Here is a 23,529-nt window from a genome sequence, read left to right on the forward strand (position 1 = left end):
GATACATACTCAGCAGGGGAAGGTACATATGGACAAACAGGAAGAGAGAGACATGCTCTCTCAAGCAGGCCATTAGAGGAGGGAAATTCCCTGTGTTTTTGCTCCCCATTACAGTGCTGGGAAGGAAAGCTCTCCTGCTACCTCAGAGCTGCAATATGGAATTTAAAAAGGTTTTTTCCTCCCCAGCACTGGAGTGGGTAGGGGAAATGTTTCCTGAGTACAGTGATACCTCTAGTTATGTACTTCATTCGTTCCGGATGTCCGTTCTTAACCTGAAACTGTTCTTAATCTGAAGCACCACTTTAGCTAATGGGGCCTCCCACTGCCGCCGTGCCACCGCTGTCCGATTTAAAGGGCTGGCTTTAAAGGGCTGGTGGAACCCGCTACAGCACCATAGCTGGAATGCCACAGGATCACAGTAGAGGCACCTCAGCAAAGCTATGTTTTAAACATTGTTGAAAAAAAATGTTGTTGTTTAGTCGTTCAGTCGTGTCCGACTCTTCGTGACCCCATGGACCAGAGCACGCCAGGCACTCCTGTCTTCCACTGCCACCCGCAGTTTGGTCAGATTCATGTTTGTAGCTTCGAGAACACTGTCTAACCATCTCATCCTCTGTCGTCCCCTTCTCCTTGTGCCCTCCATCTTTCCCAACATCAGGGTCTTTTCCAGTGAGTCTTCTCTTCTCATGAGGTGGCCAAAGTATTGGAGCCTCAGCTTCACGATCTGTCCTTCCAGTGAGCACTCAGGGCTGATTTCCTTAAGAATGGATGCGTTTGATCTTCTTGCAGTCCATGGGACTCTCAAGAGTCTCCTCCAGCACCATAATTCAAAGGCGTCAATTCTTCGGCGATCAGCCTTCTTTATGGTCCAGCTCTCACTTCCATACATCACTACTGGGAAAAATTGCCAAATTTGAGGGACCTTGGGGAGGCTGCAGAAAGTCTCTTGAGGTGTTGAATCCAACCTTCCATTGGAGGGTAACGACTGATTTCAAGAAATGTTTCCTGGAAGAAGACGACGAGAGAGAGACTGTAGGTCAAAATTAAGTTTGCCAAGAAGCAGGATGAGACGGGAGGAACTAGAAACCATAATTGCATATTGCATTGCAAGGAAGCATTTGTCCAGGATGTTTCCTGTGGTTGCACATTCTGACAGGAAGCAGCGAAATGAAGGTGGCTTTTAAGTGTGCTCTTTTGAAATGCAGAATGTAGCTACGTGTAGGTAAAAGCGTGGCACCCTTGTAATGCTGTGTACTTGCACTTTTTTAGTTGTGTATGCATGTGTAAAAGAGAGAGAGGGAGAGGGATGATTACATTTGATGATCAATAAGTGGTTTAGAACCTTTTTTTCTAGAGAAAGGGAAAATATACGAAAATAACAAGATGAGGTGTGGGAAACAGCAAGATAGGATTGGATAGAATTATGAACATTATTTGGACAGATTTGTGGACATTAATGCAGCAGCAAGAAGATGATTGGACCCCCTTCGGAACTTGAAATATGGGTACCCCCAAGAAAAAATTAAAAATTCGGCTTTGTAATTTGGAATTTATGTGATGTGATTTGATTTGATTTGATTTGATTGGTCGGTTAATAAAAATTGTTTATAAAAAATAAAATAAAAATAGAACCTTTTTTCCTAAACAGAAGTTCCTGATATAGACCCTGGACAGAATAACATCCAGCTAAATGAAAGATAACAGTACCTGCCTTTCTGCTGCAGAATGCATCCACCCTATTTGTATGAAAAGGAAAGCTTCCATGGTCACAGATCATATATTTTATTCCAATCACATGAGACCTTAATCTGAACAGGGGCTTCAATAGGAAGCAAAGCACAAAGTCCCCCTTTCTCCAATACCGGGGTCCTGATCCCTCCCTCCCATCCCCCACCTTCTACTAACTTTTGAAATGCTATTCAGACAGCTGCTAGTTGCTTCTCATCTGATTTGGTCCCAAATTGTAATTAGTAAGGAAGACCAGATGCCTTCCAGAAGAAGTGCTCAGGGAGATAATGGGAGAAGGTTTGTGGGTAGGCAAAGTGCAGATCAGTTGCAGCCAATATGGTGCCCTTTGGATGTTGTTGGGTTATAAGGCCCTTCATTCCTGACCATTTGCCATGGAGGGCACCACATTTAGTTTCTCTGTCTGCACCTGGAGTAGCCTAAGTTCATTAGTAGCATTTAGAGTGTTTGTTAAAGTGACAGCTGCGTAGGGTTGCCACATTCCAAAAAGTAAAAACCAGGACACACCAAAAGTACAGTGGTACCTCGGGTTACAGACGCTTCAGGTTACAGCTGCTTCAGGTTATAGACTCCGCTAACCCAGAAATAGTACCTTGGGTTAAGAACTTTGCTTCAGGATGAGAACAGAAATCGTGCTCCGGTGGCGTGGCGGCAGCAGGAGGCCCCATTAGCTAAAGTGGTACCTCAGGTTAAGAACAGTTTCAGGTTAAGAACGGACCTCCAGAACGAATTAAGTTCTTAACCCAAGGTACCACTGTATACCTTTTTTCTTTTCTTTTTTGCTTTTTTAAAGAGTTTTAGACAAAACACTATTTTTCAATTGACTTGCCTCTAAGACCCAGGACAAAGCACTGAATTTCGGGAACAACCCCCTCCCCCCATGTCAATTTCACCTTTGAAATCCAGACATATGGCAGCCCTAATTTGAAAGTGCACCAGAACGTTCTAGCTCCCACTGATTTGCTTCCTCTTTGCTCGCTTGTCTTTTTTCCTCTCTGTCTTAATGCCAAATGCATTTTTTTATTTCAGTTATAAAGCTGTGGAGTATTTTGTGGACACACGCATATTAACAAAATAGCGAACAGTTAATTTTATAGATGGTTTAATGTAGTTTTAAAATGCATGCCTTTCATTCTAAGTCCAGTATCAGGGAATACATTCAGAGAAAATAATGCCTTTTTGACGGTACTGTATAGTCTTTCTGCTCATTGGGAAATATCGTAAACATGGTTATTTCCTAACAAGCAAAGTGGCAGGAGGGTGCTGTCAGAAGCAAAACAGCTATTTTTCATATGCTCAATTTTCATCTCAGTTGCTGCAGAGGGTCTGCTTAAGACAAATGAACATCAACACAAAATGTGCAAGATATAATAGTATTTATTAGCCTTTCTAAAAAGTGTGTTGTGCAGTGTGTGTGTGTCATCTTATTTAAGAAATGAACCTAAGTCCTGCCTTTGCTCTACTTACTGAAATAGCTCACTCCAAGCCCCCAACTGAATTGCTGGTTCAATTTTATGTCTTTGCCTCTTTCAATTATAGAATATAAATCTACTGGGCCTGTCTCGTGGCTATTTTAAAAATAGAATTCAAATGTCGCAAAGTTTTTAAAGAGATGGTTTTGAAATATATGGTCTGGATTGAAAGAATTGTGAAGCTGGCGCTTCCCCACCACCACCACCACCACCCAGGGGGCCTTTGTCTGCTTTGCCTACAAACATTAAACAACAGTTTCCCACTCCCCAGTGCCACCCAGGAAATCACTTTTCAGACTGATGGCAGTTTCAGGTGTGCAAGTTTAGCCTTCTCAGCACCCCCATTGCCCACTGCTGCTCCATGACCCAACAAAATTCCTTCTGCTCACAAATTGGATTCCCACGTCTTGCTTCGTATGACAAATCCTGATATACCGTATGCTGCTGCCCCTCTGTTTTGAAAAGCTGGTTGCTTTTTCTCCCTGTGGTCACTTCCCTGCGTTGTTTAGAAATAAAACTCCGCTTAAGAAATGTCTTTGAAGTTTTTATTATTTTTATTATTAAAATAAAGGTAAAGGTACCCCTGCCCGTAGGGGCCAGTCTTGACAGACTCTAGGGTTGTGCGCCCATCTCACTTAAGAGGCCGGGGGCCACCGCTGTCCGAAGACACTTCCGGGTCACGTGGCCAGCATGACAAGCTGCATCTGGCGAGCCAGAGCCGCACATGGAAACGCCATTTACCTTCCCGCTAGTAAGCGGTCCCTATTTATCTACTTGCACCCGAGAATGCTTTCAAACTGCTAGGTTGGCAGGCGCTGGGACCGAACAACGGGAGCGCATCCTGCCACAGGGATTCGAACCGCCGACCTTTCGATCGGCAAGTCCTAGGTGCTGAGGCTTTAACCCACAGCGCCACCCGCGTCCCCATTATTAAAATAGTTCAGCATTAATACACACATATTGTGAATATACAAGCATACAAACATACATTTCATACAATCCTTAAAATGTTCAAACATACCTACACTCAATCCTACAGATAATTCCTTTTCCCATCACCATCCACCACCCCTCACCGCACCTTTGTGTTAGACTTCCAATTGCAATTTCTTTCCACTTCTACTACTTTCTTTCACACACCTTTAACCTAATTTCATGCTCCTTTTTCTATTACACATTGTTATCCATCTTATTTAGCATTTCAGTATTTAAAACGGAACTTGTTTATTCTAATAGGAGTTCTGATTTTTCAATATGGCTTTGCAAGTATCCTTTAAACACCTTCCAGTCCCTGTCTATCTCCTCTTTTGAGATCCTTTTCTAACCCAGCATCCTACTACACATGGCGTGGACTGCAACTCCCATGATCCCTTTTTCGAGTGGCCATCTTCAAAGTGCTGATGGGAGTGGTAGTCCGAAACCTCTGGTAGGTACCAGGTTGGGGGAGGCTACTCTAACCTGTATCTCACTATGAAGACCTCACCCTTTGGTTTCAGGTAATACCTGGGGAAAGGTAAAGAGACCTCTGACCATTAGATCCAGTCGCGAATGGCTCTGGGGTTGCGGTGCTCATCTCGATTTACTGGCCAAGGGAGCTGACATAAAGCTTCCAGGTCATGTGGCCAGCGGGACTAAGCCGCTTCTGGCGAACCAGAGCAGTGCACGGAAACGACATTTACCTTCCCGCTGGAGCAGTACCTATTTATCTACTTGCACTTTGATGTGTTTTCGAACTGCTAGGTTGGCAGGAGCAGGGACTGAGCAATGGGAGGTGACCCCATTGCGGGGATTCAAACCGCGACCTTCTGATCGGCAAGCCCTAGGCTCTGTGGTTTAGACCACAGTGCCACCTGCGTAGACTTGGGTAGACGAGTCTAAAAAACCCTGGAACACAAATTTTCACAGCCCTCTAGTGGCTATGATGGCTCATTTACCAGATGTGATGTATTACATTAACTCAGGAAGTGTATACTCTATTCTGGAGGCTTAGTTTGGCTTTTTAGACTCTGCCCTTGTACTATCTGAAACCAAAGGGGTTCATGGGGTTGCCAGATGTGAAATATATTGGCATTATTTTCAGCTCTCCTAACGCACTGATAGAAATGGCACCAGCCCATATAGTTCAAATGTTTTAAGTCCTTGGTTGAGCTCAATCCTGCAAGTACCTGCTAAGTATCATTTCAGTAAAAGAAAATGTTAGCTTGGGATTTCTGAAAGAGTTAATTAGAAGTTGAGCATCCATGCCTCATTGACTCTCAATGGCTTTTAAAAGTCTCGTCTCATTTGGCGGGGGTGGGATCTCAATGGCGTTGTTGCAAGTAGCTCAGTTTTTGTGATTTAGGGTTTATTTTCGCATTGCTGGTGCCTCCCCCTCCCTTTAACTTTATTTTTGTGTGTCTCTGTCTTGTAGGTTCTTCTTTCCTAAGAATTAAAAGGTAATTAACATTTGCAGAATGAAAAGATGGCACAGGCACACCTCGCACCGCCAGGACCCGACTGCTTCTTCCGATTCACGCGGGAGTCCCTTGCGGCAATTGAGCAAAGGATTGCTGACGAAGAAGCAAAACAGAAAACTGATCAGGAGCAAAAGGATGAGGACAGTGAGGAAAACAAGCCAAAGCCAAACAATGACTTGGAAGCAGGGAAGACTTTGCCTTTTATTTATGGGGATGTACCCCCAGGAATGGTGTCGGAGCCCCTGGAAGACCTGGATCCTTATTATGCAGATAAAAAAGTAAGTGTTCATGAAGACCAAAGCCTTCAACATGGTTTCTCAGGTCCCGGAGCTATACAATGTACACAAGTAAAGGTATATTTGATCATAGTGCATTATCGCCAAATGTCTGTTGTTGTTAAAATTTGTATACTAGGGGCCTAGGACCCACGTACCTACGAGACTGCCTCTCCTGGTATGCCCCGTGGAGGACCTTAAGGTCCACAGATGACAACACCATGGAGGTCCCAAGTCGCAAGGTGGTTAGATTGGTTTCAACTAGAGCCAGGGCCTTTTTAGTACTGGCCCTGACTTGGTGGAACGCTCTCTCACAAGAGACTAGGGCCCTGTAGGACTTGACATCTTTCCGCAGGGCCTGCAAGACAGAGCTGTTCCGCCTGGCCTTTGGTTTGGACTCAGTCTGACCCTTATGTTTCCCCCCCTTATGGTTTTGATCTATGGGCTACTTTTAAAATGAGGCTGCATTTTAAATTGCATTTCAACCTGGATTTTAAATTGGGTCCCGTCCCCCCCTTATGTTTCTATTGTAATTTTACTGGTATTAGCCACCCTGAGCCCGGCTCTGGCCAGGGAGGGCAGGGTATAAATAAATAAATAAATAAATAAATTATTATTATTATTATTATTATTATTACTGTCATATAGCCACAAGCAGTGCTTTTTTCTGGGGGTACGCAGGGGGATATTTTGTGAATCTAGGTTTGGCCTCATTGAGGGGCAGTATTTCAATATGAGTAGGAAAATGAGAGTACCCCTAAATATGTTTTTAGGGGGGGGAACATTGGCCACAAGTCTCAGGGCAGTTGCAACATAAACTCACAATCTAAAAGTACAAAATACATAATAAAAGCAAAAGCAACCCAATAAACCTCTCCTCCCCAACACATTTTAAAAGGGTGTTGGATGTCAATCAGCCAAAGGCCTGGTTAAAGAGGAAAGTTGTTGCCTGGCACCCAAAGGTGTATAATGAAGGCGGCAGGCAAACCTCCCTGGGGAGAGCATTCCACAAATGGGGAGCCACTGTGGAAAAGGCCGTTTCTCGTGTTGCCATCCTCTGGACCCCACGGGGAGGAGGCACATGAAGAAGGGCCTCAGAAGATGATCTCAGGGACTGGGTAGGTTCATATGGAAGGAGGTAGTCCTTGAGGTATTGCGGTCCTGAGCCGTTTAAGGCTTTATAGGTCAAAACCAGCACTTTGAATTAGCCCAGAGACTAATTGGTAGCCGGTGCAGTCAGACCAGGATCTGTGTAATATACTCAAGCTGTCTTGCCCCGCTGAGCAACCTGGCCACTGAGTTCTGCACTAGCTGAAGTTTCTGAAGCGTCTTCAGAGGCAGCCCTAGATATAATGGATTGCAGTAATCTAACCTTGAGATTACTAGAGCATAGACAGTAGTTAGGCTATCCCTGTCCAGATAAGATATTAAATGCTAGACAACTCTTCTGCTGTTGCTTCAGTGACTAAATCCCACCCCAGAACTAACTGAATATTCATGCATCATTTGCTGTATGGGATACATTGGTACTTCATTTAATCTGGCAGGCCTATAAGTGTTGGGACAGCATTCATGTCCTTTTGGCATTTCTGTGATAACCAGTGCACAACATTCCGGGAACCGACAACTGAAATCGTCATACAGTGAGGCCCCGCTTAGTTGCAATACGAAAACATGGATTTCCTGCTTTAAAAAAAAAATCTGATTTCTGCTGACACTTTCTTTCCTCCTTTACATATCAGAAGCAGGAAAGTTGAGGCTGTGTGAAAACATGAGTGGAAGTACTGGGGTGAAGGGTTGGGGGAGTTCAATCCTTCAGGGATTCACTTTGCCCATCAAGTCCCACCCATCAACTGACATAATCCTGCCGATCAGGGTGACATCACCTGTTTGACAGATAGCCATGGCTTTACAAAATAGCCCTGTGAGCCAAACTGGAAGCTCTGGTGGATCAAGACTGGCCTGCCCACCCTCCAAGATGAAGACACATGAGACACACACACACACACACACACACAATCCCTTCATTCATAAAATAGAAGGGGAGGGGATAGTGGACAAGCCCACTGTTCATTTTGGTACCAACTCATAATTAGAAACCATGGTTACCTCTAAATGTTGGAACTGGGCCTGAGAGTAAACCACAGCAAATGAAATTGTCTTTTTTTTTGTTTCATTTTAAGATCTCCTCGAACGTTATTATAATCCTGCTTTTACATGTGTGTATTTTTCCTCTTTTCAGACATTTATAGTATTGAATAAAGGGAAGGCCATTTACAGATTCAACGCCACACCTGCCTTGTACATGTTAAGTCCTTTCAGTATACTTAGAAGAATTTCTATAAAGATTTTGGTTCATTCATATCCTTTTTTCTTCTTCTACATAATACTTGTTTAAAGCACTTCTTTGAGAAACTCAGTAGTAGCATGAGGCTATTTTAATAGTTGGATGTGGTTTTATTTTTTCTTAATTTCACCATTGACGTGAACACAAAATGTTTTGATGAAATCACTTGGTTGAACTTCAGTAGAAGTAGAATTCTGTGGTCAAGTTCCAACCAGTGGCGTAGCGTGGGTTGTCAGCACCCGGGGCAAGGCAAGTAATTTGCACCCTCTAACCCGTGGATTTGCGCCCCTAACCCTAACCCCCAGATGTTGTGCCCAGTGCGGCTGGCCCTCCCTGCACCCCCCACGCTACGCCACTGGTTCCAACATCATGCCAGCAGACACAATGGGACTTACCCTTCCTCTGCTTTCCCTTTGCAGCCTCCCAATCTGCTCTGGAGTGTGTCCCAATCCCCTGGAACAGGTTTTGGAGGTGCACAGGTCTATAGGTGATAGGAGAGGAATGGGAAGTTCATTGCACAAGTGGGATGCCACAATTACAATACAACACCCTAAATAAATTAGCAGCACATAATTCATGCTATATTATGATGTTAAATGTTTTCATCTTGGATTTATAGAATTTATAGAATAGGATGGAATTTATGAATTCATATTCACTTAGAAGCCTGTTTCATAAGAAATTATATGCATTTGTGTGATCTAACTTATCTAGCATTTGTCATGTGTTCCTTGACTTAAGCCAACATTATTCGGCATCTTCATCATGTTCACTATTCTGACGAACTGCGTGTTTATGACCTTGAAAGATCCCCCTGAGTGGTCAAAGGCTGTAGAGTAAGTGCATTCTTTGTTTTCTTCCCAGTGACATTTGGTTGAATATGCTCTGCATAGCACTATGGGGTTGAATCTGGTGAAGGAACTTCTTGGTGTGTTTTTTTAAATAATATTTTATTAAGATTTTCCATAACATCACAAAAAGAAAAATACAATAATAATAAAAGAAAAACAATTAAAAACAATTCAATTTTTCATAACATATCTTGCGTTTGCTTGTTTCCCGGACCTCCCCCCACCTCCCCTCTTTGTATTCCAATTCAGTTTATTTATTCAGCAAATCCTTTCCCTCTTTACTTTATCCTTATCTTGATCTTAATATATTATACCTTTGAATTTTCACCTGTTAACATTCCATTTTTACATTTTCCTTCATACCGTTGTTACTAAAAACCCCTTAACCTCAATCCAACATCCTTCTAACATTCATTAATTTTATAATATTTCTGTAGATAGTCTTTAAATTTCTTCCAATCTTCTTCCACCAACTCTTCTCCCTGGTCTCGGATTCTGCCGGTCATTTCCGCCAATTCCATATAGTCTGGTGAAGGAACTTCTTGAGCCAAATGACTTCCCTCCCTCTCATCACATGCGTGCTCCCACCACCACCACCCAGTATCTCCTTCAGAGACCTGGGGGGGCGGGACCAATAGCAGATTTTTAGGGTTCTGCAGAACACACGAGAGAGGAAAGAATGTTCTGTTACACGAGGGGAAGTCATTCCACTTGCACCATGACTGAATTAGGTTCAACCCATGGCATTGTTTTAAAAGGTATACAGTGGTACCTCGGGTTACAAACACCTCAGTTTACAAACACTTCGGGTTACAGACTCCGCTAACACGGAAGGAGTACCTCGGGTTAAGAACTTTGCCCCAGGATGAGAACAGAAATTGTGTGCCAGTGGTGCAGCGGCAGCTGGAGGCCCCATTAGCGATAGCATGCCTCTAGTTAAGAACAGTTTCAGGTTAAGAACAGACCTCTGGAACGAATCAAGTTCTTAACCCGAGGTACCTCTGTACATTCCTGAAATTAATGCTGGAGTCCATTAGATTGAAAAGTAGACGTAAGACTCATCAGCAGAGCAGCTGAAACAGTCTGTGAGAATTAATGAGGTCACGGGAAAAGAGTGAAGAGGAAAGGAGATGGATGGATGCTTTTAGGTGATATTCCTGCATTGCAGGGGGTTGGACTAGCTTGCCTGCAGGGTCCTTTCCAGCTCCACAGTCCTTTGATTCTATTAGTGTACTGAGAACCAAGTCCTATAGAACCCCACGGAGAACAGTAGAGATGAGAGGATGTTGGCGAAGCAAAAATGCACTTGCAGAATTTGGTAACAATATATTGAAGCATGAAGGATTTCGGTCTCTTGTATCACCATTTGTCCTTCTTTCAGACTCCCTCATTATGTATCAGGCTCTTTTCCCTGCACTCAGCGAAAGGGAAGTAATAATTTTCCCTTTATTGAATACTTGGGCACATTGAATCTGAACTCCTGAACCTCTGATCACATTTATAAACTTCCCCAGCATTGTACCTTAATTTCTGACCTCTGCCTCTCTGGCCACCAATGCTTAATGAGGACTTAATGACGCCTTAAGAACTGCATCCTCCTCTTCCTCCTCCTCATTATATCCTGCTCACCCCCCGCCCCGCGCAAGACTGGGACTGTCTGCACTTCTGCAGTAATGAAAGTTTCCCATTTAAAAAAAATGATATATTTTATGAGTAATATCTTCATTTTAATGACAACACAGATATAGAAAGAAAATGGGTGTGTGAGAAAGAAAAGCAGATATGGCCAATGAAGAGCATCAGATTCGTGTAATGGGCTGCTATGAGCGTCTCTCTAATAATTGTGAAGAAGAAAAAATATAATTCTTAAAAAATGAATGAACAAGTATTTATAATTTGTGATCTAGATTGAAAAGTTTGCTTGGATTTTTTTTTCTCTCTCCCTTGTAGATACACATTCACTGGAATTTATACATTTGAATCCCTTGTTAAAATTTTTGCAAGAGGTTTCTGTATAGGTAGTTTTACTTTCCTCCGAGACCCCTGGAACTGGCTGGATTTCCTTGTCATTTCATTTGCGTAAGTATCCAGCATTTTCCTAGTGTGCCATCTGAGTAGACTTTACAGAAATGAGTTCCACTTGTGTGAGTCACAGCTTTAACAGATACAGTCAAAACTAGGTTCCAAAACGCCTCCATTTTGGAACATTTCAGTTCCCGAACGCCGAAAACCCAGAAGTAAGTGCTCCGGTTTTCAAAAAATTTTCAGAAGCCAAACGTCTGACGTGGTTTCCACTTGAGTGCAGGAAGCTCCTGCAGCCAATCAGAAGCCGCGCCTTGGTTGTTGAACATTTCGGAAGCTAAACGGGCTTCCAGAATGGATTACGTTCGACAACCGAGGTTTGACTGTATCAGTATTTGAATTGTTATGAAACAGTGCAAAAAATTATACATTTTGGGGAAACAAATTACAAATCTTGTCTTTAGATTTGAGTAATTTATGTTTAAAATTGGCATAGTTCCTCTTGTTGAAACAATTCAACAGTTGACAGTAGTAGCATACTCTAATGTTGCTCCTAGGATAATCCTTTAAATGCTTTCATTATTATTATTATTTTAAAAATAAGTATGTGGCAAGCCTTTCTGGTTTCAGAGATAAGCTTTTAAAAGTGATCCATATTTTGGCAAATAGCAAGACTGTGGTGTATTCCCAACATGATACTTGGTGCTGAATTTCCCACCCTAGTTTTAGGGTCTTGTGGTTAAGGTAGGAAAATATAAAAAGAAGGAATGCAATGGTTTTGAGCCTATGCATGTTTACCTGGGATTAAGCCCCATTGAATACAGTGGGTCTTCATCTCAGGTAAATGTGCCCAGGATTGCATTGAAGGCAAACATGGGGGGGGAGGGGGACGACAACTTGTTTAATTGTAAAAAAAAAAGTAGATTAAATAAATCTTTAGGTAAGTGGCGTAAAATCTGCCTCGATGCTGAATAACTGTGATTTGATTCTACAGGTATATAACAGAATTTGTAGACCTAGGCAAAGTTTCAGCTCTTCGAGCTTTCAGAGTGTTGAGAGCTTTGAAAACTATTTCTGTAATCCCAGGTAAGAAGTGAGTGGTGTAAGGTGTTAGGTCCCTTGTGCCTCCCAACTGTTCCTTTTTATCCTGTCATTGTGTTTGTGTGTGAACTCCCCTATTGCAGATATGTGACAGAGTTTGTGGACCTGGGCAATGTCTCAGCGTTGAGAACATTCAGGGTTCTTCGGGCATTGAAAACAATATCAGTCATTCCAGGTGAGAGCTAGGTTAAACACAGAGGCTGACTTGTAGATTTGCCACAGCTGCAAGTCACACGACTTTGCACAAGCTTTGCTGCTAACCATGTATGGTTGTTGTTTTAAGGAATGTAGATTTTTAGATGCTACTGAAAAAAATAATTCACACTTTTTTAAAAAGAAAGCAAGTCAGCCTTTGAGTTTAACATATTCTTGCATGAGACAGTATACAAAGTTTGTATTTTGCATATTAAAATACTAAATTTTCTCTCCCACACCAATATGAAAAGTAGTTGCAGCTTTCATATTAAGATAAACCTTGCCGTTTATTGAAATAATTTGGGATGGAAAATTTCAGCATTTGGAAAGCTGAATCACTAGTAGAAATTAAGCCAATATGGTGATAAAGAATAGCATGAGCATTGCATGAAGTATTGCTTTAAAAAATACCTTTCCTCAGCAAACTATCTTATGGGTTGAAAGGATGTGTGCTTCATGAGCGAAAAAATGTACAATCAGTACCTTTTTTCTTTACATGAGATTGATACAAAGCATGAATAACCATGTCACCAGCTTTTAAATGGCTAGTATAGACTGTGTGCTTTTCATTTCCATTTGCAATTTTACATTCGGAACCATTTTTCATGAGGTAAAGGGGCTTTCTCTTTTTACCTCATGACAAAAATGATAGCTTCTTTCATCTAGGAGCTGCCTGCATGACATTTTCAAATTTCAGCAGCTGTACAACCATATTTAACTACTCAACACCTAAAACAATGAGTTAGATATTGTGATTCCACATTCTTCTCTCCTTTTAGGTCTGAAGACCATTGTGGGAGCCCTAATTCAGTCAGTGAAGAAACTCTCAGATGTCATGATCCTGACCGTGTTCTGCCTGAGTGTATTTGCACTAATAGGGTTGCAACTGTTCATGGGCCACCTGAGGCAAAAATGTTTGCTTTGGCCCCTAAGTAACGATTCAGCTGAAGAACCGTACTTTGCACAATACTACAATGCAGGAATAATCGACTGGGATAAATACATTGGCGACACAGGTGAGGTTTACTGAAAGGGCCTCTGTGATCCAGTGCGGACACCTGGATACAAACCGAGGCGCTTCCGTGAATGCAGACAACTTGCATTCTTGGGCAAGTCATAATAGGCATTATTCAGAAATTAAGAGCTCAGCAGGAGCAACTGCTGAGATTTCAGAGAACCAACCTCACTTAGAAACAGGATAACTAGGTGCAGCCTGTGAATTCTCCTTTAGGCTGGCCATCTGGGTAGCATTGTTAGGCACCTGCCAGGAGGACTCAAGCCCTAACAGGTGGCTTATTGCTTCCTTCTGGAACTTCCTACCCCTTCTGTTGAAACTCCTTTTCTTTTCTGTGAATCTGCTCTCTGTATCTGTCCGTCATATCTAGTATTTCTATACCACCGTCTCATAAAATATCAAGGCGGTGTACCACCTTAAAACTGGTAAAACACCATCAAAACATTTGCAGCACCTTTAAGCAGGCAAACAGTGTCAGCAGTGAAGAGAAGGATCAGCAGCCTCCCCTGACCTGGCACTTTCCCCCTGGGTAACACCACTGCATGGATCTTGCCAAAACTCACTCATATCCCTCACCCCCAGCTGCAAAAAAGACCTAGAGCCAGCACTGCTTTGTTCATTTGGTGCTTGGGCCCAAAAGAAGATGTGGGACGCGGGTGGCGCTGTGGGTTAAAGCCTCAGCGCCTAGGGCTTGCCGATCGAAAGGTCGGCGGTTCGAATCCCCGCGGCGGGGTGCGCTCCCGTTGTTCGGTCCCAGCACCTGCCCACCTAGCAGTTCGAAAGCACTCTCGGGTAGATAAATAGGGACCGCTTACTAGCGGGAAGGTAAACGGCGTTTCCGTGTGCGGCTCTGGCTCGCCAGAGCAGCGATGTCACGCTGGCCACGTGACCCGGAAGTGTCTTCGGACAGCACTGGCCCCCGGCCTCTTTGAGTGAGATGGGCGCACAACCCTAGAGTCTGTCAAGACTGGCCCGTACGGGCAGGGGTACCTTTACCTTTTTACTGCCTGGGTTCATTGCCTTGCCTTGCAAAAAATACTAAGAAACTGCTTTTTCTAGCTTAGGAATCCTTTTTTGATTACTGGGTAGCAGAGCTCCGAATACTGACATCTCAAGTGTGGGGGACATATACATGGGGCTTCCCTTGTGCTTGATCTGGAAGCTGCTGTTGGTGAAGAGTGCTGCAGCATGATTGCTGACAGGAGTGAGACCCGGCCAGAGTATATATCACCTCTGCTGAAGAGACCTGCACAGGATGCCGATTCGCTACTGGGTAGAGTTTGAGCTGTAACTAATTAGTATTTAAAGCCCTTAACGAGTCGGGGCCAGTTTACTTGCGAGATTGCTTTGCCCCATTTATGCCCATTCAGCCACTTCAGAACTGGCACCATTATCGGTGCCATATAGTAAGTACACTGTTTCGCGTTTGTAAGAAATTGATCTTCTTAGTGTGGCAGCATCCACACTTTGGAACTCCTTGCCTGTTGACACCAGGCAGATACCTGGGGCCAGCAGGACCCCAGGTGAGCGCTGCTTAAATGGCCATGGGGGCAGACTTGAGGGAAGGCTTCCTCCTCCGTCAGCTCTGCCCCATGGCCCAGCTCATGTCCTAGCCTGCATCCCTATTTGCCAATCTGAGATGCAGGCTAGGATCCGGCCTCTGATACGCCCACACCCCCTATCTGGATGGGGCTCTGAGGATGCTACCGCCCTCGCCGGGGCCTTGGAGGAGCCTCTGTCGTCCCACAATGCCGCCACACCCGAAAAAGGTGTGAGCAGACTTGCGCAAGCTTTTACATTGGATTATCATTTTAAAGCAATCGTTTGAATGAAAGCTGAAGGTAACACATTTCTCTCCCCCCCCCCCCTTTCCTTCCTTCTTAGAACAAACAAAACATTTCTATACTTTGGAAGGATCACCAGATCCCTTGCTTTGTGGTAACGGCACAGATGCTGGGTAAGCAAGTGTAAAATTGCGTAAGGGGAAGCCACCGCTGATCATGCAAGTGAAGCTGGCTAATCTAATGGCATAATTCAGAACCTAAGAGCTGTGAGCCGAATGAGGTTAATGGAATTGGGTTTCTCTGCTGTCTCTTCCCCCCCAGAGCCCTTCTCTTCCACACCCCAAACAGCCACTTTTGGGGATTGGGTGGGAATACATTAAAATAGCATGGAGCATGGCAGCTGGAGGGAGGAATCTGTCCCCCCCACCCCCCACCCATTGTGGGAGGGTGACTCAAGCCATTGGTAATGTTTGGGTTTAACAAGGACTCAATTTATTTCTCACAATTTATTTGTAGAAATGTATATGAGTCCTGTGATAAGCTATTTTTTACTGTTTATACTCTCAGTTCATACTGAACCAGGGTTTGCCCCCTCCCTCCCCCCTTTTTTTTTAAAGAGGAGAGGAGGAGGAGCCCCCAAAGGTGGAATCGACAAAAAAGAGAGGCAAAGTCTCAAACTGATGTTCAGACAAGGGAAATGTGCTGCGGTGTGTTCTAAGTGATGCAACATTGCTATTTAGACAGTGGCAGCCTCTGGGGGAAGGGCTGCAGCTTGGTGACAGGGCATCTGCCTTGCAGGTAGAAGGTCTCCGCTTCAATCCCTGGCATCTCCAGGGTGCTGGGGCAGGACCTGTCTGAAACCCTGAAGAGCGGCTGCCACTCAGTGTAGACAGTTCTGAGCTAGATGTATCAGAACTTCCTATGTTCCCAGCTTCTTAGGTTCCCAACCCATCCAAAAGGATTAGAAATACCACACACCGTAGCGCATCTCTATTCAGCAAGCATCAGTTGTGGTCTTTCAGACAAGAGCCAGTGTGGTGTAGTGGTTAAGAGTGGTAGACTCCTAATCTGGGGAACTGGGTTTGAGTCTCCGCTCCTCCACATGCAGCTGCTGGGTGACCTTGGGCCAGTCACACTTCTTTGAAGTCTCTCAGCCCCACTCACCCCACAGAGTGTTTGTTGTGGGGGAGGAAGGGAAAGGAGAATGTTAGCCGCTTTGAGACTCCTTAAAGGGAGTGAAAGGCGGGATATCAAATCCAAACTCTTCTTCTTCTTCAGACACTTAAAATGGACTAACATGGCCCGTTCTATATGCATATATTTGACGTAGTAGTAGCAGCAGATATGGATAGTTCATCTGTTTCACATGTGTTCATTCACAAGTCTCTCCCAGCCTGCTACTGCATTAATCTGTTAACATCTTTTTTAAAAAGAAAACCCATACTAAAATCCATATTTAAAGATGTACCTTGTCACAAAATATGCAGTTAAATATGCATTTTACACGTTTCTAAATTACGTTATGCTAAAATACACATTTTTAATGCATCTTGGTGCTTTATTTTTCTTTTTACTGAGAACTCTATTACAGTGACCACTTTTTGTGGGGGGCACAGCCACCTGATACTACATGATCCCCAGCAGTTCAGCCTGGCCTCGCCTCCCCAAGCTGGATACCTGGAGGTTCCCATCTAACCTCAGACAGTAGCCAATCCCAGCTGGGGAGGTGTTGCTAGGGGAGTTGACCAGGTAAGGTTAGGACCACCCTGTACACACAATAGAGGGTGGAAAATTGAAAGCAGTGGATTTTATGAAATTCTCCTCCATCCCTAGTTAGTAGGTGGAATGTCAATTTAGGTACAGAAACAAGTCATCTTTCCCCCTCCATTGCTTTCTTTCACAGCCAGTGCCCAGAAGGATATATATGTGTAAAAGCTGGTCGAAACCCCAACTATGGCTACACAAGCTTTGACACCTTCAGCTGGGCCTTCTTGTCGCTCTTTCGGCTGATGACTCAAGACTACTGGGAAAACCTGTACCAGCTGGTGAGAGGGTCTCAAAACCAAATTCTGTTGATGCCGTATGTAAGGGGAAAGCCTAATACTACCCATCCTTAAAATCACCTTTCCATCCCTATGAGAAGGGCCATAGCACAGTGGTAGACCATCTGTTTTGCATGCAGAAGGTCCCTGGTCCAATCTGCAACATCTACATGTAGGGCTGAGAAAGATGCACACCCTGCCTGAAACATTGGAGAGCCTCCGCCAGTCAGTGTGGACAATGAGCTTAAAAGGACAATGGTCTGACTCAGAAGACGGCTGCTCTCTACAGTGGCGTAGTGTGGGTTGCCAGCACCCGGGGCCACGTGGATGGGGGTGGGAGGGAGGAAAATAGAGTACGCATGCACATTCAGCTGCCCCTAAGGCATCTGCATCACCCAGGAGTTTGTAGCTACAGAGATAAGAAAAGAAGAGTCGCTCCATTGTCGGGAGAGGTCACTTCCTGGTTCACATGGAGAAGTCATTTTCAACGGAGCCCAGAAATGGAGGCACACAGCTGTATTGAAGCAGCATCGGGTGTTGAAATTTTGTGGCCCTAACAATTTTGTGCTTGGGGCATCCATCCATGTGGTCCCCCCCTGCCCTGCCCCACGCTATGCCACTGTATCTCTATGTTCCTGCCTCTATGAAATGCTTACTCAACTAAAAACAGCAATGACCAATTGCTGCATTTGAAAGCCAGTTTATTTTCCGAGAGAAAGGGCTGAACCTCACAGACTGCACAGGAAATGTTGGACTTGTCAATGGAAGTTGCAAATGAAATGTAATTCTGAAATGTTATTCAAAGCATCTGTGCTGTATTGCAAACATATTACAAATACTCCCACCACATAAGTGTTTCTGAACAGTTGGGTTGGTTCTGGTGTAGCCCGTCCAAGAAAGATGGAAGAGCTACTTTTGTTTGCAGAAGGGGCTGCAATCTAGCGTAGGTTCCAGTCTGCGGAAGGGGAAGAGAGGCATTCTCCCCCTGATTTCTCCTCCTCCCCACTTCCACACTATTCCATAGGGTTGTACAACTCTTAAGAGCAGATTTCAGGGGAGGTGCTTGGTAACTTACTTAAGTAACATCACAATCCTAACCATGCCTATTCAGAAGTCAGCCCTGTTGAATTCAGTGGGGCTTACTCCCAGATAAGCAGGGTTAGCCTTGCTGCCTTCATACCTCAAGTCCATTGAGTCTAATCTGAGTGTGGCATAGTCACTCATACTTGTAAGTTTCAGTTGTCCTTACTGATCCAATAACCTACATTGCCTATGATTTCCCCAGACTCTGCGTGCTTCTGGCAAAACGTACATGATCTTTTTTGTCCTGGTGATTTTCCTGGGCTCTTTCTACCTGATCAACCTGATCCTGGCCGTTGTTGCCATGGCCTACGAAGAGCAGAACCAAGCCACCATGGAAGAAGCAGAGAGGAAGGAGGCCGAATATCAGCAGATGCTGGAACAACTGAAAAGGCAACAAGAAGAAGCCCAGGTACTGGAAACTTTTGCGCTAGTACAGCATTTCCCCACAAATTTGAGAACAGAAGGCGTAACTACCCAGAGATTCCTTGCAGAAGTTCCATTGTGTACTTGGGCAAAAGGCAACATGTGCAAATGAGTTCATGCATACAACTTAACTGAAGAAGATGAAAATGTTGTACGAAAATATATATGAATGGATAACCCTAACAGCAGGTAGACAGCAGTTGCACAAAGCTCTGCTGATTTTCAGTGGGACTTGTGTGGGATTCCTGTGCAGTGGGATTCCAGTGCAGATTTCCAGTGGGACTTTGCAGTGGGATTCCAGTGCAATGCTAAGTAAACTCTCTACTAGTAGAGTGTACAATTTGGAAAAATGGAAGTTAATGGTGTAAGCTCAGAAACAACAGTGTGTCTTGTGCCACCGTAAATACTTGACAATTTCACTGTGGCACACCTGCAGTAATAGCCTCCCTACAGAATTGTCCCTGCTACTTACTAGAAGAGAGAGAGTCAGTGTGGGTGCACTGGTGGGAGCACTGGGTTGGCTCCACCGATGTGCCCCGAAATTGTTGCTATCTCTGGCCTCTCAGTGAATGGCAACGATGCCACCAGGAGGTTATTGCTGCCCTGCTGCCCCACTGGGCGAGCTGCTCCTGCATTGCGTATAGGCAGACACTTAGAGTTAATCATTTGGATACATAGATTAGATGTGCTTTTCAACAGAAAATATATTTCTACACCTCAACATGCAAATGAATATTGGCAAGTGAATATTCTTCAACGGACCTCTGTGAATTTCTCAGGGTGTTAATTTATTTTAGGGTGATTCTGACAGCAGCAAATTTGAACCTCTTTTGGGACAATAAACAATGAACCAGCTTCATTTGTCATTCATATATATGTGTGTATGTTTGTTTGTGTGTGTGTGTGTGTGTATGTGTACTGTATATATGTGAGAGAGAAGCGTGGCTTTTAGAAAACTGAACGAGAACTCTCACCGATCTAATAATGATTCAGGAAAAGATGCAAATTATTTTTGCATCTTTTTTTATTTAATTATTATTAAGTGTAAGGTTTATGGAACAGGGAAGTTTTCAATGTTTGATGTCTTATGATGCTTTGATATTGTTTGGAGGCCTCCCAGAGTGGGACAGCCCAGTTAGGTGGGCAGTGTACAAATAATAACATTATTAATATTATTTCTGACACGAAAAGTGGAACAGTCCTTACACATTGTGCTTTCTGTGCACTAGGGCCAGTGGATTGCAGCATTGTGTAGAGCAGGAGCAGCTAGATTTTGCTGGACTCTAACTCCCATCAGCTCCCAGCATGGCCAGTGGTCAGGGAGATGGGGATTTTAGTTCAACAACATCTGGAGGGCAACATGCTGTCTACCCTGGTATAAAAAGGAAACAATCCACCAGCATACTATCTTCAGAGTATATATTACATTGCTGCATACAAAAAAAAATACTCCATGAACAATAAATATATACCCCCAAGCATGCTGACTCCTCCTTCCAGATCCTTAGTTGGAAGCTATTTTGTTAATACTTTGGCAGAGGAAACCACCCATCTTCTTGTATTCTTGAAGCATCCAGAAATAGTTCTACAGTAACCATGTGGTAGTTGCAAGTCTTCATCGGCAGAGCTATGACAAGCTTGACCTCTCTTTATACAACAGGCAATAGCAGCCGCAGCCGCTTACAAAGACTTTAAGGATGATGGCGCACTTGGAAGACTTTCCCAGACTTCTTCGGAAATGTCGAGGCTGAGCTCCAAAAGCGCTAAAGAAAGAAGGAACCGGAGGAAGAAGAGACGGCAGAGAGAGCTGTCTGTAGGAGACGAGAAAGCCAACGGCAAAAAGTTTCCAAAATCTGAGTCTGATAGCAGCATCAAAAAGAAGGGGTTTCAGTTTTCCCTGGAAGGAAACAGGCTCACCTATGAAAACAGGGTCACCTCTCCATACCAGGTACGTTGTGGCACTAGCTGTGCTGTTGCAAAATGTTCAACTTTCAGGCGGGCTCTGGGTAATGGGACCAATCTGTTTTAGGCTTGACGTTTCACGCCAAGAGTGGGCAACCTGTAGCTGTTGTTGGACCGCAACTCCCATCATCTCTGACCATTGGCTATGCTGGCAGGAGTTGGGAGTCCAGCAGCATGTACAGGGGAGGAGGAAGAAGGCAAAGCCATGGGAACAAGTGCAAAAGCACCAAGACCTTCTACCAATCTCTTCTGTTCCACAGGTTTCAGGGATTGTGTGTTCGGACCTTTAAACCTCCCCCTTAAATAAATTCAGACAAGACACAAATTTTGGTTTGGTTTTTGGCAGAATTTAGGCCACAACTTTATTGAGTACAGCAAGTGAGTGGTCACACAGGCTCTGGTTCGACTAGCTCCCTGCACTGTTGCAGGTAGCGCTGACTCAGGGAACCAGCATAGGTCAGCCTAGGGTGAACACCTGGATAAGCAGAAAGCCAGGAACAGGCTATCTCTGCCACCCAAATGCCCCCCTGGACTCAGGCACGGGCACAACCCCCTCACAGGGGTTGACCAAACCATTGAGTCCCTGGATTCCTTTAACGGAATACCCTTCACATAGGGATGGCGAGAGTATTCTCCCATCCCTATCACCTGAACCAGAGCCTATCCGCAACCTTACAAGTTGTGACGATTTGCTACGCGCAGGCAAAACCCAAATGGCACCAGCCAATCAGCCATGGGGAAAATTCCTGCTGTGCCCCTGTCCCAACGACAGATGACACACGATGGCATAGCAAGGTCAAGCGTGCAGCCTGATGCACACACCGAAAGAGAAAGCTCTGGGTCACGTGCATAGGTATATATAGGTCCCTTGATCCGTTTAGCTTGCGTCCCATTGGCCTGATTGACTCCAGCATCAAGGGGACCTACCAATTGGGTGTTGTGGCTATTCAATCAACCCACCCACAACACAGGGTTTGGTTGCCAGGTCTCACTGCAACACGTGCCCTCTTTAAGGGAGGACCCGATTTAGTATCATCTGAATCTATTAGATAATTTGGGGGGGTTTAGTAGAGAAGTGATTGGTGAAGCCCAGGCCTTGACACCTTTTAATTGCTTGATGTTTAAGCAAAGAAAAAGAAGCAGGGGGATCGTGCAACTTGGTACATGAGGGCATCAAGAGGGACGTGTGACACAGAAGAGCAGACTTAGCCCTTCTCATATTTGTTGCTTCTCCCCTACATGCCTCTCCCTCAGTGATTTCCCCCCTTCGACTTTTTATCTTTTGCTTTTTTCATCTTCATTACTTGTTCAGTTGTTTGTGGTGTAGATATTCAGAAAGGCAGGCTAGTGCCAACTGAGTAAATTGTATCAGCGTTCAAAATTTGCCAGGCGCATTCTGCACCTCGCTATCGACCACTTTGAGACCAAGTGAAGATGCCCAGGCATTGGGGTGGTGCCCAGTGTCCCCACCATCTGGAGGTGCAGGCCTGGGGACCCTTGGATCTTGACTTTTTTCACACACTAGCAACACATCCTATAGAATTCCATCCATTATATTTTATCTGCACAGTCAGAATGAATTTCAGGAACCAAACAGTTATATTGAAAAATACGACTTTTGAACCAGTCTGCCCCCCAAATAGCAACTTGGCATTCCATTTTGGCGACTGTGACCCTGGTTTAAGGAGCCATTTGGCACCTAGCTTATATATCTGAGTTTCTAGCACTGCTTATTGTATTGAACCTATTTTGAAAAATACGTTCGCTTTCATAACATAAATGCTTAACTGAAGAGGAATGAATATTGCTGTTGTCATTGTGAGAACAAAGCTGGGGAATGCATGTTCTTTTTTAGAGATTGTCTTTTAACTAAATACTATCAAGCTCACTATTTTCCCCACCGCTACCCCCGGTGAATAAACACAAAGTTAATATTTTGATAGTTTGCCAAAACCTGAAAAACCTTCTGGATCTGGGAAGAGTAATCTGGGTTTTCTTCTTAAAGCAACAGCAGTGAGGATTTAGCTATGGCTTCCTAAGTTTCATCTAACCATTCTGTTTGTATCTCCTTAGTCGATGCTGTTTTCCACAAGACGGAACAGCAGAGCAAGCTTTTCCAGCTTCAGAGGCCCGACCACTGAAGGGGGCTCGGATGCCGATAGCGAACAGAGCACCTTCGACGATAACGGGAGCCGTAGCGGTTCCTACTTCATCCTACGCAGGCACAGCGAGCGGTGCGGAAGTAACATTAGCCAGACCATGTTCCCCGTGTTTCCAGTGAATGGGAAGAGGAACAGCAGCGTGGATTGCAACGGGGTGGTTTCCTTGGTAGGAGGACCCCCAGCGCTCCTCTCGCCCACTGGACAGCTTCTCCCAGAGGTGATAATAGATAAAGCAACTACCGATGACAGTGTAAGGATGTTTTAAGTAGCATAGGCATGGTGGGTCTACAGAATGGAATCCAAGCTGCCTAAATGCATCTGCATCCTGGGGTCGCGGCGGCGGTGGGGAAGCAAGCTTTCATGCTGCAACTCTCCGGGCTTTGAAAACTATGCGACACAGAAAGGAATGGCCCTGCCTCTGCCTGCATGTGCTTTTGCAAACACAGCCCTGAGTCGGGCAGTTTAATATGGCCAAATGTACATTTACTTTGTGCACAGCAAATGCTTGTTCAGTGGCAGAGGCCACTTTCCTTTTGCATTCTCCCTGTTCCTGCATATCCTCTGTCTCTCACTCCATCCTTCTCCCTGATTCT

The 23,529-nt window shown here is 44.4% G+C and overlaps 1 protein-coding gene across 2 annotated transcripts in view; it reads left to right on the top strand.

The window, feature by feature from the left end:
• Positions 1-5,029: 5,029 nt before the first annotated feature.
• LOC310660475 (sodium channel protein type 1 subunit alpha-like) overlaps positions 5,030-23,529 on the top strand; it is a 53,237-nt gene continuing 34,737 nt past the window's right edge. The window contains exons 1-11 of one of the 2 annotated variants that reach the window (XM_083405278.1): positions 5,030-5,952; positions 8,192-8,302; positions 9,038-9,132; positions 11,098-11,226; positions 12,354-12,445; positions 13,245-13,481; positions 15,365-15,437; positions 17,168-17,309; positions 18,592-18,798; positions 20,473-20,760; positions 22,848-23,186. In XM_083405278.1, the coding sequence (XP_083261404.1) occupies positions 5,680-5,952; positions 8,192-8,302; positions 9,038-9,132; positions 11,098-11,226; positions 12,354-12,445; positions 13,245-13,481; positions 15,365-15,437; positions 17,168-17,309; positions 18,592-18,798; positions 20,473-20,760; positions 22,848-23,186 (1,986 nt within the window). In that variant the 5' untranslated portion in view covers positions 5,030-5,679. Of the gene's footprint in view, positions 5,953-8,191; positions 8,303-8,934; positions 9,133-11,097; positions 11,227-12,163; positions 12,256-12,353; positions 12,446-13,244; positions 13,482-15,364; positions 15,438-17,167; positions 17,310-18,591; positions 18,799-20,472; positions 20,761-22,847; positions 23,187-23,529 lie in introns of those variants that run through there. The other variant, XM_083405277.1, reaches the window with a different exon arrangement.

Source organism: Podarcis tiliguerta (genome assembly GCF_965153285.1).
Source record: "Podarcis tiliguerta genome assembly, chromosome: 1".
In the NCBI taxonomy this organism is placed as follows: Eukaryota; Metazoa; Chordata; class Lepidosauria; order Squamata; family Lacertidae; genus Podarcis; species Podarcis tiliguerta.